Source organism: Cololabis saira, chromosome 24 (assembly GCF_033807715.1).
Source record: "Cololabis saira isolate AMF1-May2022 chromosome 24, fColSai1.1, whole genome shotgun sequence".
NCBI classification, from domain to species: domain Eukaryota; kingdom Metazoa; phylum Chordata; class Actinopteri; order Beloniformes; family Belonidae; genus Cololabis; species Cololabis saira.
Window position 1 is genome coordinate 8876576 of NC_084610.1, and position 19771 is coordinate 8896346.

Sequence of the window (19771 nt, forward strand, 5' to 3'; positions counted from 1 at the left end):
CTGGTGAGAGAAGTACCTGCTCCAGCTTGAGCACTTGCTGTTTGTGCTGGTCGTTGGCTGCCTGGCTCTGGTTGAGCAGAGCCTCCCTCTCCTCCTCCAGCCTGCCGATCTTCTCTTTAAGGCGATTCTGTTCCAGGTCCAGGTTTCTGATGGTGGCTTCGTGAGCCATCTGAGTGGCCTGCAAGGACCCGATCTGACCTGAAAGCAGCACAGTTAAAACCAGCAGTGTCTAAAACCGGCTCCATGGACAGATATCTGAACAGCTGGAACCAGTTAAACCGCATGAACTCAGCTCTTCATCACATACCGTATTTTCCGCACTAAGGCGCACCTTCAATGAATTACGTATTTTAAAATGTTTTCCGTATATAAGGCGCACCGCATTATAAGGCGCACTAAATATATGGTAAAATACCGTACTATAGTGGCTGGGGTTGAGTTGCATATCTACCTGATGGAGCTGTGCTACAGGAAATGCTACAAAATCCTACAGCAAATGCAAAAAAAAAAACAAGAAGAAAAGTACCGTATGTCAGACTTTATTAACAAAATAAAAACCAGCTTTGCTCCGTCTCGTCAAAGTCGCCATTATGCGAGTTAGTGTCACTGCTGTTGTCTTGAACGTCTGTGATGATTCCTGACATTTTTAGCGCCATTACTTCAGCGACAACAACTACATTACCCACAATCCCTCTGACTACAGTAACAGAAATTACCGTAATGATCATATATAAGGCGCACTACCGGTTTTTGAGAAAATTAGAGGCTTTTAGGTGCACCTTATAGTGCGGAAAATACGGTAGGATACAGGCTTTTAAAATCAACAAAAATTTGTAGTGGAGCCCCTCTAGGGTCCATTTCCGCCCCTTTATTTACAGTCAGTATGCTACTTCTAAGGCAAATCATGCTTGACCACACTGATTTCCATCGCTCTTTGACAATGTCAAACCTATGTGGTAAGGATGTTGACAGCTGCCTGGAAGACTCATCGATCCCATCAGCAAGGCACGGAGCCATTATGTATATGTCTCAGTTCAGAGGCATTGCCCTTCCTGATGTGGAGCGAAAGATTTTATTCAACGTGGTAGCAAAAAGCAGACCAACTATGTCCTGTCTAATAATTACATCGACTCTAATGGTCAGAAGACAGGTGTACAGGGGTATGCTGGTTATGTTGAACATTTAACTGACCTGGAAACAAATCCAGACAGCTAAACACGTCATGTAGCTTAGCTGGATCTGACAAATGCATATAGCTCTTCTACACCAGCTTCAACTTCTTTCACGTTAAAACCTGCATCCAGAACTTGATGTCCATCTACTTTGGCACTTTTATGTCGGTTTCACATCTCAAGAAGCCACATCTGACAGGCAGCGACTTCTAAAAAGGTGTAGCGATGGGTTGTTCAATCCAACCCATCCTTTTTATGGCAGCCTTTGAAATCAACTTGATCAGAAACAATTACGTCCAAAAAACGCTAAGTTTTCTCTTGTCTGTCTCAACACCAACACTCTTTAGAAGAAACACACTCCAGCTGCCAGTAAAATCACTGAACTTGTGCTACAAACAGGCAGCACTTGATGACACTCCGCTGGAAATGCTACCAGTGAGCATCAGAACTTGTGACAGCAGGATCAACTGGGACAGACGGCTCCAATTCTCTAATAAAACAAGCCCAATATCATCTACAAGAACAGTGATCGTGGACGTACTCACTGTTTCATGTGAACAAAGAATGGAAACCTCTTCTGAGAGGAAGACCAAAAAGCACTGAGAGCTATAATATCTGCTGCAGGAAAATCAATACAGCAACTCCTGAAGACTCTTGGAATAGTGATTCCAAACAGAGGAAGACTCTTAAAGTCTTCCTCTGTTCCTCTCTTAGAGGTCTGGCAGAGGAGGTGGAGCGAGGAAGATCTTGGCTTCGGCTCAGAAGAAACATCGCAAAGTGGCAAAAGGACCTTAGCGGCAGCTGCTGGGAGCAGTGGGGAGTCCCCGCTACCGCTGCCCCGCCACCCGCAGATGTTCTGGGATCAAAGGGGCAAAACATCTGCCAGCCGATGACCCTGCAGCTGACCAGACGAGACTGAAGAGCTGCGAGGGGCAGAAATGCCCTGCAGGTAGGCACACTTCTGCTTCAGACTGTTGTTAAAGCCTGAAATATCCTGTGCTGTGTCAATATAAGGAATTATATTGTTATAATTGCCCCCCTGTGCTCTTATATCTCTAGGTTTCTTATCAAATTATGACAGGAAAAAAGAACAATCACACAATATAGATGTTATTTGTGACTGTTACAACCAGGGCCGCCGCAAGGGGTGTGCGAACCGTGCGACCGCACGGGGCCTCGTGCTATGGGCCGGTTTTTTTTTTTCAAATTTTTTTCAAATTCTTTTTTTTTTTCCTTTTTTTTTCCTTTTTTCCCTTATAAATATCAACAGTCACATTCTATTACAGACCTAAATGTGTACTAGTCTGTGCATATCAATAAATATATGTGCAATGATGCGCGTGTCTGTTGTTCAATACAACTGCGACTGCAACTCAGACCAAGCGCAGACACAAGCTGCTCTGATCCAGACGGGTGGAGTGTGGAACAAACTGTCACATAATGTCGAGAGAACGAAACAGATTCAGGAAATTTCCATCAGGGGATGGAAAAAGAAAAAAACTAAAGAAAATGGAAGAGTTTAATGCCTCTCTGAAAAGCTCGTTTGATAAATTTGTTACAAAAGTCACCGAAAGAATCGACCGGGTCTCAAGCAGCCGTGGGGCCCCGCGTCGAGGCAAGCCGAGATGATGATAAGGCGGGGGAAGGTATCCAGTATTTTGCTAATTGGAGAATTAAAATTGCGTATATAGACACCCGATCCGACCCAATAAACCCAAAAATTTCACGCACGCTCGCTACGCTCACGCGCGAGGACCCGCCCCGGCCATTTCGCACATGGCCTTGCAAATCTCCCAGACGGCTCTGGTTACAACTGACAGCTTGTTTTTCGAGCTGATTAAAATGTCCTTAAAACCAAACATGGGACTAATTTTCATATGACGGTAATTTCTGATAACTTTTTATTCTCTTTTTATACATTATAATAAGAACAAGTAGAAGGTTTTCCCTCGACAGAGCACATGTAGAAGCGGGTCTTACTGGCTTTGTGGAGGATTTCCGTGGCCTGCTGCTGAACTCGCTCCCTGCTGCCCTCCAGCTCGTACTCCGTATCCTTCAGCTGCATCACCCAGATCTCCCCGTCCTGGATGGCTTCCTCCAGCTGCTTGTGAAGGTTCTGGAGCACATGTAAGCACAGCCACACCGCAGCAACGCAATGCAGGTCTATTAGCAAACAACACACAACCTTCCCCAGTACACTGGGATTCCTGCAAACAGATTTCACCCCCAGGCACTTTGCTCTCAAGAACTGTTTCTAATATACTTTAGCCCACTTGCTTCCCTTTTTGAAGTAAAAACAGACTTTTCATATTTGCACCTTTTAAGAAACACTGTAAATAAACATTGTGTGCAGTACGAGGCACAGCTAGCACGCTCAATAGAGTTCCTGCTCACTGAAATGAAGCATAAATCACTGCGTTTGAGTGTACGTCAGGTACAAACACACCTGAATGGTTCCCTCGGCGTTGGCCAGCGACGTCTGGAGTCTGTTGGTCTTGTCTCGATTCTCACGCGCCTCCTCCTGAGCTTTCTGAAGTTCACTCCTCAGCTTGGACAGTGAACGCTGCAGCGCTGCTTCCTGGGCCTGGAACTCTTTCCGCAGTTCCACCTTCACGTGAGCAGAAACACAAAGAGCTTCATGTTTTCTGGGTTTTGTTTCAGTGTAGGGCTGGGTGATATGGACCAAAAGTCATATCTCGATATTTAGCTGAATGGCGATACTCGATATATATCGATATTTTTTCTGTGCCATAATTCGGGTTTCCCCCAAAGCATTATAGCATAGCATCTCTGTTAGCATCTCTGTTAGCTTCATTTTTTTCTAAAGCAAACCCTTAAAAAAACAGTCAGTTTTAATACAAAGCCTCTGGCCAAATGTCTCACAGGTTCCTTTATTAACAGAGGTCTGCACAATATCAAAATGTATAAAACAAATGAAATAAAAATAAACTGCCTGCATATATAGAATAAAAATGCTTCTTGAAAAAAAAATAAAACAAATATCCCTTTCCTGCATAACAATTAAATTAAAATACACTGTGCAATTAATACAATGTAGACAGTAACAGGCAGACTTTTCCACTGAGGTTGACAGTTGTGCAAATAACAAAACATCTGTGCAAATCTCAAATAAAACATTCAAGTCAATGTGTAAGCTATATCAAAATCATAAAAAAAAAAAATTTTTAAATATATATATTTTTTTAAATCGATATAAACGATATTTTCTCGTACCATATCGCGTTTGAAAATATATCGATATATATCAAAATCTCGATATATCGCCCAGCCCTATTTCAGTGCTGTCAGGTGAAGCCCTAAAGCGGGACACGGAGCCCGACAGATCGTGGTTGCTCCGTCTTTGCTGGTACGGTCTGGAGGTTTTACCTCAGTCCTCTTCCAGGCCAGCAGGTTCTCAGTGGTGAGCTGGTGTGTTCTCCTCATGGCCTCCAGCTCTCTCTCGTAGTACTCCTGGGCCTTGGCCAGCTTGGCCTCGTACTCCTCCACCAAGCGGACCTTATCCTTCGTCAGCTCTTCCAGCCGGTCCATCAGAGCCTCCACCTGCGTAGAGACAGATATATGGACTGAACGTCTTTGCGTTGTTCCTCACAATGAAAGACATTCAAAGCTGCCAGGAATTATATTCGTATTACCGTATTGGCTCGAATATAAGACGGTGGTTTTTGCATTGAAATAAGACTGAAACAGTGGGGGTCGTCTTACATTCGGGGTCTAGACATTATACCCATTCACAACGCTAGATGGCGCCAGATATCTTTAAAGCGAATGCAAACTTAACTCCCCAGGCCAAAGCGAACCCCTGTCACGAAGAAGAAAAATAAAAATAGCGGTAAGAAAGAAAAGAGAAGAAAATAAGAGAAGAGATAACAGGAAATGGAGAAACGTAGCGACAATCTGGAGAAAAGTGGGTCGGAACCGGCAGCTGAGAATTTATGATGCAAACTTCAACATGAGGATTTGAATGAGGCCGAATAACATGCTTTTTCACTCGAATATATTGTTATAATAATTTGTTTCAGATGTACTGTAATTATTTTCTGTATACAAATTTAATTTGGTGTTCAAAAAAGTATTTTTTCAAACTTGAGTCTTGAAAAAGAGGGGGTCGTCTTATAATGAGGGTCGTCTTATATTCGGGCCAATACGGTATTAGTATTTAGGAAAGAAACCACTGACTTGGATATTACCAGTTTAGTCTTCACTATATTGTTGGATAATAGTTGAGTTGAAAGAAAGAAAAAAATGGTAGAAAATTAAGTTGATGACATGCAGGACATGCTATGGCCAGATTATTACCACTGAGTTTAATAATGCTCATAAAACCAACCGGACCCATAAAAAGCCTCCAAAACAGCAATTACCCCATTGAGTAACTTGCCGTGTGACCTTTTCACAAAAGCCCCTAAAAGACATGCAAACCAATCCAAAGTTTAGCTCTGCGGCAAAACACCTCTAGCGTCCTGTCCCTCGTACTTGGAGCCCACCTCTTGTCTATGAAGCTCTGCCATTTTCTCCTGGTCTTCACTGGAGTTGGCGCTGTGGTTCTGCTGGTTGTCGCGGAGTTCCTCCACCTCCTGGCGGTGGGTGGCCCTCAGCTCCTCCAGCGCCCGCCGTTTTTCTGCCTCAAACTGGGCCTGAGCCTGGCTGAACGCTCGCAGCTTCTCCTCAAAATCCCGACGCATCTCTTCCACCTATTGAAACCACCAAACATAATCTATTCTGTTGGAGCGTTCGGGTGTTATTGGAAACCTCGGTCTCTACCCGCCAAGTCAAATCCTGTCACAGATCAAGCTCAGATCAAGTTGGAAGAGAAACATCATTTATTCTAGAAACTCATCAGTACATGTTTGAGATGTTTTCCTCACGTCACAATAAAAATGGGCGACTCTTTCGCGACTTTTAATGATGCAAATGGCAACGACAGAATATACCGTTACATAAAGATATGTGAACATAGGGCTGGGCGATACATCGAGATTTTAATATATATCGATATATTTTCAAACGCGATATGGTACAAGACAATATCGTTTATATCGATTTAAAAAAATTAATAAATTAGGATTTTGATATAGCTTATTTTGTGACAAATTGACTTGAATGTTTTATTTGAGATTTGCACAAATGTTTTGTTATTTGCACAACTGTCAACCTCAGTGGAAAAGTCTGCCTGTTACTGTCTACATTGTATTAATTGCACAGTGTATTTTAAATTAATTGTTATGCAGGAAAGGGATATTTGTTTTATTTTATTCAAGAAGCATTTTTATTCTATATATGCAGGCATTATTATTATATTATTTTACCTCTGTTAACCTCTGTGTGACATTTGGCACGAGGCTTTGTATTAAAACTGACTGTTTTTTTAAGGGTTTGCCTCAGAAAAAAATGAAGCTAACAGAGATGCTAACAGAGATGCTAACAGAGATGCTAACAGAGATGCTATGCTATAATGCTTTGGAGGAAACCCCAATTATGGCACAGAAAAAATATCGATATATATCGAGTATCGCCATTCAGCTAGAAAATATCGAGATATGACTTTTGGTCCATATCGCCCAGCCCTATGTGAACATATAACATGGCGTGTGATGTCATGTGACCGCTCAGATTTACGAAGAGGAGAAATCTATTTGGTCACGCTGGAAGCAGACACTGGCAAAGCAGGGAATAAGAGGAAGACGAGGGACAAAACCTGTGCTAGATTAAACCAACCCCAACATGAAAAAGGTGACGCGCAGAGCTCGTTTCACCACATCTAAATATAGATCAGTTAAGGCCACTGTCGAAAAATGAGACGAAAAAATATGAGGTTGTGCCATGATAGTATGAATGACCCATGATATGATATGGAATATACATCTCCTGTTCACACTCTTCACCTAACTGGATGTGTGTAAAAGGATCTGGTCGAGGCAAAACTTTTACTTCCCCTTGCAAGTATTATAGAAAACACTCTCCCACCTTCTCTCCAGAACATTATGCAACTCCGTACGAGCAGCACTTCATTTTTTGGGGTCATATTAAGGAGGAACCCAGCTGTGAGGGATAAGAGATCAAAGCCAGCTGATGGTATCCAAACTTGTTTTTGGAACACGTTTCCACCGGCCTCTGGCACTTATATCCTAATTAAAACATTTCTGTAAGGACTACAGAAAGGACTGCAAGAACTTTGAGGGTATTCAAATGCATATATGTGTATATAATAATTACAAAGCATTAGGGGCAGGGTAATTATAAATCAAATTATACAATTTAAGTTGCATATTTATCAAAAAAAGATAGTGTGTCTGCACAAATGGACTAACTTTATCCTCTGTAACTGGATTAAGCTTGATTTGTAGCCAGAGATGCGGCAGAGGGAACATAAAACAGGGCGTCCACCTCAACACAACGAACCGTGCAGAACTGCAGGCGAGCGTTGACATGGATGCACTCAAAAAGCTAAAAAGTCCAGATGTCCCAGAAACAAAAAGAAGCTGATGTCAGGTTGCAGCTGTGTTGCTCTATTGAAGTCTCGGTCAATGAGAAAAGACTGGTAAATAAATCATGACCAGATCTAGCCTTCGTGCTACCTGGAGCGGAGAAAACTGTAGCTACATATTTCTCCACAGTCCAAGAGTAAAGCCTCAGACGAGCTACCAAAACAACATACTTTTTCATTTAATGTAATATACCAAGAGTATATTACTGCAATATAAAAAAATATGAAATTAATTAGGTGCACTGCACCACATATATTGCCTTTATTCACCAGAGGAGACTGTGTAGATCAGGGGTGTCAAATGTGCGGCCCGCGGGCCACATGTGGCCCGAGAGAGATTTTCATGCGGCCTGCGAGAAGTTTCCAACGCAAAAAACCAAAATGTTAATTTACTAAAAAGGAAGGCATAAATAATTGCCATGAATCGCAGCATATCCGATAATATATTTCTTTTACAAATCCATCGTTATTCCACAAATGGAGCAGTTTGACATTGTTTTTTAGTTTCCTAGAATGCATTTGCCGATTTTATTTCTTTGTAGACGGTCGTTTATTTTTATTAACTGACTACTATTATATATTTTCGCAGGAAAAATATCACTGCTAAAAAAGATGATAGAAGTTATTATTCTGAGAATTTCAGTTTTGAATACGAGGATAGTGACAAAGTAAAACAGTTAAAAAAGAAGTGCTGACTTTTTCGGCACACTGGCGTAAATATCCGCGCCAATTTTTAAAAATAAATACACTTAATTGTATTGGAAAAATCTCTAAATCACAAAGAAACACTCTCGGATGTAATAAGAAAGATTTTGCTTTTAATTAAATTTCCTATAAAAAAGCGAAATATAAAAAAAACATACTTGTTTCTGTTTATCTTTGTAAAAGTATCTTACATAATTTGAAAAAAAAAACGAGAAATTTCAAGAAAAGATCCTGAAGAAATATATTTTACACAATTAGAGTGTAAACAAAGTGCATATTTCCTTTAAAATTAACTAAACTGATATTGGATTAGATAACAATAGTAAAAAAAAAGAATTAGAACATTTTTTTTTTGCACCGTTCTTGTTATTTTGAGCGTACGGCCCGCGAGAAAAAAATTGGTTAAATCCGGCCCGCCAAGCAAAATGAGTTTGACACCCCTGGTGTAGATGCCCATATTGAAGCACTGGAGAGTTCCCACTGGGAAGGACCTGACCTGGAGCGCTAATACCCCTAATCAAGGATTTTACTGCCCGAGGAACCTCACAAAGAACTCTTTTAGAGCTGATTTTTCCCATTTCGCCTGCCAGCTGCAAAGAAAGCACCAGCTTTGAACTAGTGACAGCCCAGAACCAGGTTCAAGCTCATCAATACGGTGTGGGAAAGAGCATAAACTGCTCCAGGAGGTGATCAGCTGCCCTCTCTCCCACCTCTATACAGTCTCAAAGCAGCCAGTACCATCCTCAAACACACCTTCATACAACAAAAACGCTTTTAAACCAGAGCCATAGTTGAAATAAACACTGATCAAATTTGAATTTATATGTACGATACCCAGTATGTGTTATGACATAAGTGGAAAGAATAATGTTTTGAATAATCAGGTATAAATGTCCCACTTTTAGATGTTTTTTATTATTCTTTTGTACAAAAAGGAAATGCATTCAGTCTTTGGTTGTACATGCACGATACAGTGAGTGTTGTGAGTGCAGCCTCACCTCTCTGCTCATGGAAACCACTCTCTGCGTGTGCTGGGCCTCGGTGCAGAGCTGCGAGTCCTCCATTCTCTGTCTGTACATCTCGAATTCTGCTAAAGCCTGATGGTAACAAAACATCAGCTGCATTTACGCTGCAAGGTGATACGGTCAGGCAGAAGGTACAATTCATTCACTTTCTAAATGGGTTCTGGACAACTGCGAGGCAGAAGAAATTAGCATTAAGAAAAGAGAGAGAGCGTGTATAATTGTGCATTTGGGAGGTTTTTAAGTCCACCACCACCAAGGCCTTGCTGGTGCCAGAACCTCGCTGGATAAGCTGCAAGAAGCAGTAACGTCTTGAGCGAGGGGCGGGACTACCCACGAGCCCACGGTCAGTACTCGAGTTTTAAAAGAAAATCAGGGGGGATGGTGGATTTTATCATATGGGGACAGATAATTTGTGCTGATTACAAATAATAAAATATATATTACAAATGAGTCACTGACCAAAACACCTGCAGAAATACTGCAGGAATGACATAGCAGCAGTTAAATGCAGCCTTCTGTAAGCTTTAAATATCCACTGGGCTTACATCAAATACATCAAAACACAACAATAAAAAACACTTTTCTGAACTTATCAATATGACTCTGTCCTTCACAGGATAAGTAAAATGGATCACTGCAAAAACTCAAAATCTTAACAAGAATATATTTCTTATTTCTAGTTAAAATGTCTCATTTTAGTAAAAAAAATCTCATTACACTTAAAACAAGACTCATCACTGGAAAAAACAACAATTTTCACCTGTTTCAGGTAGATTTTCACTTTTTTTGCTTGTAATGAGAAGATAAATCTTGTCCCACTGGCAGATTTTCCTACTTATTTCAAGTGAAAATTTACTTGAAACAGGTGAAAATTGTCAAATAAGTTATTTTTCTGGTGTTATTTTTCTGGTGATGACTCTAAATGTTGAAACAGCAGTAAAACCACATTCATGAATGAAATGACATAAGGGATGGAAAGGGGGGTGGCAGTTTTACAGGAGGGATGATTTTGACTGTTTTTATTTCGCGGGGGATGCCATCCCCCCTCATCCCCCTCAACTCCAGTACTGCCCACGGTGCCCAGCAGCAGTGAACGACCTGTCTCTTCATGTGTTCGTGCAGCTCCACGGACTCCTCCAGGCTCGCCAGGCGCCGCCGCAGGTCCGCCTCGTCCGCCATCTTGCTCTTGTACTGCATGATCTTGTCCCTGGTTTCTGTCACGATGTGTTGCACCTGAGCGACATGAGACAAACCGGCCGCTATCTCAGACGAGGTAAACGTACTGAGGCAAAAAAACAAACTTCAAGCTCAGACTGAAGGATATAAGATAAATCAAACCGGGCATGAGCACAACGCTGCTGCCTCTAGGAAAAGCTGCCGGGGGAAAAAAGTCTTGAAAGAAGGATTAATTAATTCAACACATCTTCCATGGTGCAGTATTTTAAAGCTGCTCTATGAAAACAACCCAAATGACACTGACTACATTTAAGCCAGTTTCATAACACCTTAGTCCGTGTTTTATAGAAATAACAGCTTTTGATATGCCGCTGAAATAAAACCCTGCAGGCTTTATTTTACGGGGTATTAATGTGTGTCTGACCCTGTTTTCCAATTATCTGAGTGACTAAAGTGAACGAGCTAAAGGGACGTGTTAGCTGCGCGGCGGGCTCGGGCAGATTTCTTCCTCCTCCGCAGCGTCGTGTTTGAGGTAATCATCAACCAGATGATTCATCACACTTTGTCGGTGTTTACCACTCAAATTACAGACTGCAGATGGAGAGCATGCTCACCTGAGAGTCATTATGGAAAGAAGCTGAATTAATGATCAGGGAAGCATAATGAAGGTACACTCTTCTTTATACTGCGGTAAAGAAAACGAGTGAAGTACTTCTCATAACAAGTATGTGAGACTTGGCAGCGCTGTGGTTGATGGTGCTCTTCATGGTTGGGATTTATGGTGATCATCTCTTTACGGATTATCTGAAACATAATCAACTGATGCCATGAAAGAATCTGGAAAGGGAGCTGAATGCTGGAGCTGAAAAGCGTCATAGACCTCATCCCTTTAGATTAATGGCGTTATCTGAGTTTATCTGAGTTTTTTTGAGAAGAATTGTTTGGATTGACTGTATAAACTGGTCATTTTGGCAGATTTAGGCACATTTAGGCGTATCTGTGCCAGTGAGGCTTTTCAGTTACCAAACTACATTCAGTGTGGAAAGGTTTCCATCCATGTGAAGTTATTCTCTCCCGAAATATTCCTCTTCCTATTCCTGCTCTTATTAACTCTTCCGGACCAGCGCTACCACTTTTTACTCATATTTTTTATGTGTTGTGTGTTTTTTATATATCGTGTTTGATTGTTTGTTTCACTGTGATTATACAGGACTGTCTCAGAAAATTAGAATATTGTGATAAAGTCCTTTATTTTCTGTAATGCAAAAATGTCATACATTCTGGATTCATTACAAATCAACTGAAATATTGCAAGCCTTTTATTATTTTAATATTGCTGATCATGGCTTACAGCTTAAGAAAACTCAAATATCCTATCTCAAAAAATTAGAATATTCTGGGAATCTTAATCTTAAACTGTAAACCATAATCAGCAATATTAAAATAATAAAAGGCTTGCAATATTTCAGTTGATTTGTAATGAATCCAGAATGTATGACATTTTTGTTTTTTTAATTGCATTACAGAAAATAAAGAACTTTATCACAATATTCCAATTTTCTGAGACAGTCCTGTATGTGTTTGACTCTTTGTGCTGCCTCTAGCCCAGGTCGTCAATGTAAATGAGAAACTGTTCTCAACTGACTTACCTGGTTAAATAAAGGTTAAATAAAAATAAAAAATAAATATTCCTGATAACAGAGACAGATGCCAACAGCTGAGTCCCTGAACTACCTGAAACATGAACATTCAGAAATTCAGAATGAAATTCAGAGTTGGGTTGGTGAAGGCAAACTTGTTTTTCTGCTGTTCTTCGACAGCTGGCTCACTTTTTGTCACAGACTGTTGCAAACTTAGCTTCAAAATGATATACATGTAGCAGCTGGGCGCTACAAGTTTTTATGGCATGGCTTTTTCCTCGTTTGTTTGGTGTATCGTATTTTTATATTGCATCATTATTTATGAGACTAAAAATGGCTTGAATGATCTCCGTTGCATCTGCCCCGGGTACCGACAGAGCAGGTTAGGAGGAGATTAATGGGCCTGATATAGCGATGTTCATTCATTACCTTTTATATGATGGAGATGACCAGTATCACAAAACTGTCAAGCTCCTTCACCTGAAAAAGACACAAATCTGTATCCTGCTTGGAATAGTAGTTAAATACCTGGAAGATGCTAAACAAAAGGTCGCATTGACACATAAATGTCCCCCATCCCCCTCAATGTTGCTGGTATTTATTATAAATATAAGTTAACCGTTTATTATAAATATAAGTTAACGGTTAACTATAAATATTACTATATATATTGTTCCTGGATTTGCGCGCATTGTGGCCATGAAATGCATCTGCATTTCGCAGCCACAATGTGTGTGAATTTAGGTGAGGTGAACTGTAGAATCATTTTTATTATAATTTGATATAGGTCTTTTGTTCATTGTTTTGGTTCAAATGTTGAGACTTAAAAAAAAAAAATCTGTCAAGTTGTTAATGAGAAACAGGGGTGGGATTAATACGTTTTCTTCTTCCCACTCCCTTTCGAGTGTTAACGAGTTAATTTGTATTTTGAACCTGCACCTGATAAACCTGATAAAAGGTATTTGTTTAATTTTATGTTGCACCAGGTCACTTATGTTATGTTTTATTGCTCGAAATAAATATGAATTGATTGATTGATTGAATGTGGACACATCAGAGTACTGAAACATGGAGTATAGCCAAGTAGTGTTTCTATTCGTAGTGAAACTTCTGATACGCCAGTTACACCGCACTTGTATCCATGTAATTTCTAATGCTCTGTGGTGCCAGTACCTCGTCTTCGTGGGCCTCTTTCAGAGATTCAATTTCCTCCTCGTGCTCATCGTTCTTGGTGTTGAGAGCATAAATCACCTGGAGACAGGAGGAGATGACAGAATGAATAGAGGGGATGGAAAACAGCTCTTATTAACGGGTTCAATACAGGATCGAAAGTTATACGGTGAATTCAAACTGCTACAAAATCAATACCAGCAACAACAAAAGGTTTTGCACTATGATGAAAGTCAGACAACGCTTTGCATCAATCCCAACATAGAAAACTGAGCCTTAATTATCACTAACATACAAAGGGTAACAAAAAAGAGACTTTTCCATTTATCTGTAAACAGAAAAACAAATGATGTGCTGCTGTCGTCCAGTCCTGCATGAACCTGCGGTGTGGATCTACAGCAGGAGGGGCCTCTACCTCGTTGGTCATGCTTGCACTCTTGAAGGAATATAAACATGCTTTATAAGTGCTGGAGGTAAATCATATGCAGGAGCTTTAAATAGCTGAAGCTTCCACAAATTGAAGCTCCTGGTGAGCAGCTAATATTCAGTCATGGCCAATTGAACTCATATTTATATGGGACCCGGCCGTTTAGTCCATTTAAAAGGTGAGGTAACAAGGTTATACGCACACAAATGGCCTGTAACGGACATGGTGAATATTTTGCTTTATGCAGGAATTATTCTGTTTAGCAGTGGCTGCAAATCGGTTTTTCCTTGAAGGCCTCCTGCTTGTATCCACAAATGTACAGACTATTCAAAACTGTAAGTATTCGGATACAGTCACAATTTCAAAGAAGAATAACTCCTCGCCTACTTAGGGGCTTTGAATCACGCTTCAAACTCGCAGCTGCATTTTCTCTGAACCACTGCTGGGAAGCTCAAAGCTTTGGTGTGGGAAAAGTCACGTGACTGACGACACCTGAAGCAGTTCTCCTGTGTGAATCATTGTTCAAACCAGTCCACGACTCGCAAGATGCTTTATAACACAAGAGCATGTAGTTGTCTTTGTATTTACTTGTGAAGCAGTACCCTTACATCCCAGCCCCTGCTGTGCCGTGTGGGTGGGTGTTTTCAAAAGCTGGAAATAAACCAACTAATCCCCAAAACTGTGGAAAAAATATATTGTTGTTCAATAAAAATCTTCGAATCACCTTTCCCAGAGCAAAATCATATCCCAGTTACGCATCATCATACCAAACACCACCCCCCCATACGACATCGCTTCATTTACAAAATCAACCGGTTCATGATCTTTACAAAGAGATATTTATCGGATTCGCATACGTTTCAGTTACTTATTCTCATGATACGTCGTCGTGCTTTTTTCTCTTTCATCACTAGATGTAACTAAAGCGAAGCATTAAATAAACAAACCAATATTTGATATGCTTCATTTGAACATCGCTACTTTCTCCTCTTTGCTGACCTCACTTTTAAACTCTACCTCTGGAAATACAAAATTAAATACAAAACATTATTCCCCTTATAGTGTCAGTTAAATACAGTTAAATAAGTCTTTGAATGTTTCAATGTTAGGGATACAGAGCTTCACGTAATATTAGAGCTGCCGCCATTAGTCGACATAATCGACACATCGACATAATTGTCGATGTGTCGACAGCCTTTAATTTCATGGGGGTTACCAGTCTCAAACGGCTCATCTGTGTTCAGATAATTCACTTATTCCTGATTTTGCAACCAATACAACATCTGAAATGGAATAATCTGCTGTAAATATCCAATGTAGATATGTCTGTGTATCTTATGACTGGTATTAGAGTTGTGTCATACAACTCGCGTGGCCTGCGCTTGGACATGGGGCAGGGGACAAAGCGCAGCGAATTGTAATGGACAAGCTCTTGGAGAACACTGACATTTTGTGCATACAAGAAATGTTTCTAGCGAAGCAGGACCTAGATCAACTAAACTCTGTTAATAATGACTTCCATGGGGCAGGGGAGTCTACAACAGACCTTAGCATTGGTATCCTGAGGGCAGAATTCCTGGGGGAGTGGCCACACTTTGGCACAAGAAATACAATCCACTGATCTCAGTGATTAGGTTTGAGATATACTGGGGCATTGCCATCAAAGTGGTACATAATGATAAAGCTTCTGTTATTTTAAATGTGTATACTCCTTATGAATGTAATACAAATTAGGATGAATATATTAACAGGCTTGGTTTTATAAGCTCGTTTATTAAGGAAAATGCATGTACTTGTATATTTATTGTGGGCGACATAAATGCTGATATCTCAGACAAGAAATCCCTGTTTGGCCGACACTTAGTGCAATTCTGTGAAGATAGCAAGCTGGTTCTTTCCAGTAAGGTGCTCTTGCCTGTAGATAGCTACACATTCACAAGTGAAGCATGGCATACAGTACAACATCCTGGCTGGATCACTGTGTATGTACAGCTGACGTCATGACTGTTTAGAGATGGAAATAATGTATGAGATGGCTACAACTGATCACATACTGTACCTGTTTCTTTTATGTTAGATGTTGAGAGGCCACCTGAACTGTCCAGCTTGGATAGCCATGATCCAAGTGAGAAAATAGACTGGGCAAGGATGTCAGTAAAGGAGCTCTGGCATTACAAGTCATTGGCTGATAAGGGTCTTAGTAATATTGATATACCACCTGCTGTCCTATGTGATGACATTGACTTTAAGGACCAGAATCATGTGAGCATCATATGAGAAGATTGTAAACTGTCTTATCAGTAGTGGTAAGCTTTTTTGCAACAAAAGATGCTAACAACATAAAGTCAGACCAGGATGGAATGAATATAATGCTGAGCTCCGTGCAGACGCCAAAGAAGCTTTTAAAACCTGGGTGTTATCTGGGAGAGCTAGACATGGTCCTGAGGTTGAGCGTAAAAAACAGGCAAATGCACGATTCAAGTATGCTGTACGCTTCATCAAAAGAAACGAGCAGGCTATGAGGGCTAATGCCATGGCCAAAAAGCTTCAGCAGAATAATGCCAATGATTTCTGGAAGGAGTTAAGGTTATTAATAACAGTAAGACACCTTTGCCATCTAGTATTGCTGGGGTCACTGGACCTGAAAATATAGCAGAACATTATAGTAACATTTTTAATTGTTTTAAGAGTGATAAATGTTATGCAGGAAATGTTCCTTTTAACGACGGTGTGATTATTAGACCTGATGATGTGTACTATGCCATTGAGAAATTGTCCATGAACAAAGCATGTGGTCTTGATCAGATAAGAGCAGAACGTCTGAAACATGCCTGTCATAGATTACATGTCTTGCTTGCTATGTGTTTTACTGGGTTATTAATGCATGGCATGCTGCCCGACTCTATGCTGTCTGTACTGTTAGTGCCTGTGATTAAAGACAAAACTGGAAAAATCTCCAGCATAGATAACTACAGGCCTATTGCTCTAGCTAGCATCATTTCTAAAGTGTTAGAAAAACATATTTTAGACAGGCTTAGTGAGTATATGGGAACTACGGACAACCAGTTTGGTTTGAAAAGCAAGCTTGGGACAGATCAGTGTGTATATGCATTAAAAGAAATTATTAGTAAATACAGATGGCAGAATTCCACCATGTTTATGTGCTTCCTAGAGGCGTCAAAAGCATTTGATAGGGTCAACCATGGTAAACTGTTGTCCAAACTTCAAGAGCGTGGTGTCCCACTTTACCTGATAAGGATCCTGCAGTTCTGGTACAACAACAGACCATGCAGGTCATGCAGGTCTGTCCTCTTCAATATTTACATGGATAATCTTTCCATGAAGCTTAGTCAGTGCAAGACCGGATGTATGATAGGTGATAGTCTTATTAATCACCTCATATATGCTGATGACCTGGTCATCATGTCTCCATACAGTGCTGGGCTACAGAAACTGCTTAAAGTGCTCTAGCTATGAGTCCAGTATGACATTGTGTTTAACCCTAAGAAGACTGTTACTCTGATACTTAAAGCTAAGGAGGATCAGAAACAAAAGTTTCCCCCATTCTTACTGTCTGACCGCCCCTTAGATGTTGTTAAGAGAGTACGGTATTTGGGTCACATCATAAATGAGGATCTATGTGATGATGATGACGTCAGCGTCAGTGCTGTAAGCTCTATGCTCAGGCCAATATGCTGCCCGTAGATTCCATATGTGCACAGCTGTTAAAGTAAATCTATTCAGAGCCTATTGGTGTAATTATACCATCAAAGCCAAGCTAAAGAAGTTGCGTTATGATGCGTTCAGGATCTTCCTTAAGCTTCCAAGATGGACAAGTGCAAGCACTTTATTTGTTAATTGTTGTGCCCCCACCTTCCATGCTCCATGATGTTTAAATGTATGTGTCGACTCCATGAGTCAGAAAATGGTCTAATAACTGCACTCACTGACATCAAACCGAGTGATTCAAGGTATAAACATCTGGAATATGGAAACATTGGAACAGATGTTTGCATTTATTTTAATGTGTGACCTGTAATTTGTATGTATTTTATATGGAACCTTTTGAGTCTGTAATAACTGAAATATCGATAGTTCCGATACCAGATCTGCATGCTCTAAAATCAATTCTCAGATTAAAATATTGATACTTTTGTGGTAATGTATATCGTTAATAGGAATACGGTGGAAAGTAACTAATCTATTCAGGTTTTGTCTAAATGACACGCTGCTGGTAGGAACTACTTTTTTCTTTTTCATTTTTATAGTAGTTCTTATTTTTGTTTATTAGTCTCTTATTTATTTTAATGACTTTATTATTTTACTTGGGATTTTTTTTTGTTATGGAAACAACTTTTTCAAACACTCTTTTTTTTTGTTTTTCTGTTGTTGTAATTAGCTCAGCTACTTTGTGAATGAGACCAACCTCAGTATACCTCTGACTTTAAAATAAATAGCTAAATAAGTGACTCTGGTGTTTTTTTTATCCTTAAAGCTATCTAAAATACACCAATTTTTTTTTAGATTTTCCGGGCACATTAGGTATTAGGTATTTGCACAATGTAACTGTATCGAATCAGTATCGCCGACACCCGAATTTTATTCAATATCAGATGGGAAAGGAAATCGGTGGTATGGAACATCACTAAGTGGCAGCTCTGCAGCTATTTTGGAGGGGATTGGCTGAGGGTGCTGGTAGCCAGAGCTAACTTTGATTGATATACAGTACAGAGGGCGTGTTCCCATTGACTTCCTGGTCAACCAGACCACACAGGCTCCGCCCCAGCACAACTTAACCCCTAACCTCTGCTAGTTTTGATATTTCATTAAAACTTTACCGTAAACAGCAATAAATACCCCCAAAAAATGGAAATACCCCTTTAATTATCTCCCTAATTTTAATTATTAAGTGTAAATGATAATTTTGTTTACATAGAGCCTCCTTACTCCAGGGGTCTTGTCTTCATTAAAATGCAGTTTGAGTTTTATTCAAAGATAGTCTTTTAGATCAGTCTCAACAATGTGCTCTCAAGTTGCTCCATACGTATGCGCAGCAGAAAGAAATGTTGTCCCAGCTGGATCAAACAATTCTGCTTGTAACTTAGACCCCAGTAAATCACAACTATGAATTCAACTTAATCTGACAGCATCTTCCTTGCGTTTAAGCTGAGATAATGCCAGATTTAGTCTTAAAACACTACAGACCAGAAGAGAAAGTAAACGTTTTGGACGATGTGATGTTAGAGGAGATTAAAGCCAGGCTGCATGTTAATCTGTGGGCTAAAAAGTGGATTGACAATAAAGACCAAGTACTGCAGAGAGCAATGGCTGAAATTCTAACAAATGCCCTTACTCTAAATTATAAAGAGATCAATAAATAGTCATGCAAAGTCATGCATTAACTCAAAAGTATTGATGTGATTGGATTGGATCATCTTTAACATCCCCAAGGGCCCTTTTGGTTCATAATAGTTTTCAAAGTACACTTTCACAGATCAACAGTTACATCATAAATAAGTACACATACTTCATTTTCTTTCAGTTTTATCCCTTTGTTTAAACACAAACACAACATAACAAATGTGGTTTATCTCAGATACGTTTTCTTTCACAACACTGCAATCTGATCGTGAGCTGCATAAAAAGAACTGGACAAACCATCTGGGATGTCATTCAAATAAGATTTCTGAAGAGTCCGTATGAAGCCTTTTTTTCTGCGCCAAATTGGGAGAAGATGACTTCAACCGCCTCTGGTTAATCCAAATATAAGCTAACGGACTGAGAGATGAAACTTAGCAAATGGATGAAGCCAAGCGTCGACCATCTCACTTCCAGACTGGATCTCATATAGAACTGAGGGTGCTTTCACACCTGTCCCGTTTGGAGCAGTTGTTCCGAAACAGGGAGCGTTTCCCCCTAAAGATCGATTTGTTTGGTATATATGAACACAG

General features: G+C 40.1%; 1 protein-coding gene across 7 annotated transcripts in view; it reads right to left on the reverse strand.

The window, feature by feature from the left end:
- The window catches only part of LOC133425014 (protein FAM184A-like), an 89537-nt gene that overhangs the window by 53155 nt on the left and 16611 nt on the right, over positions 1-19771 (reverse strand). For all 7 annotated transcript variants that reach the window (XM_061715657.1, XM_061715660.1, XM_061715656.1 and 4 more), the window contains exons 2-9: positions 13397-13474; positions 10506-10640; positions 9381-9479; positions 5678-5884; positions 4560-4733; positions 3619-3780; positions 3153-3288; positions 17-198 (exon numbers count right to left, since the gene is read on the reverse strand). In XM_061715657.1, the coding sequence (XP_061571641.1) occupies positions 17-198; positions 3153-3288; positions 3619-3780; positions 4560-4733; positions 5678-5884; positions 9381-9479; positions 10506-10640; positions 13397-13474 (1173 nt within the window). The remainder of the gene's footprint in view (positions 1-16; positions 199-3152; positions 3289-3618; positions 3781-4559; positions 4734-5677; positions 5885-9380; positions 9480-10505; positions 10641-13396; positions 13475-19771) is intronic.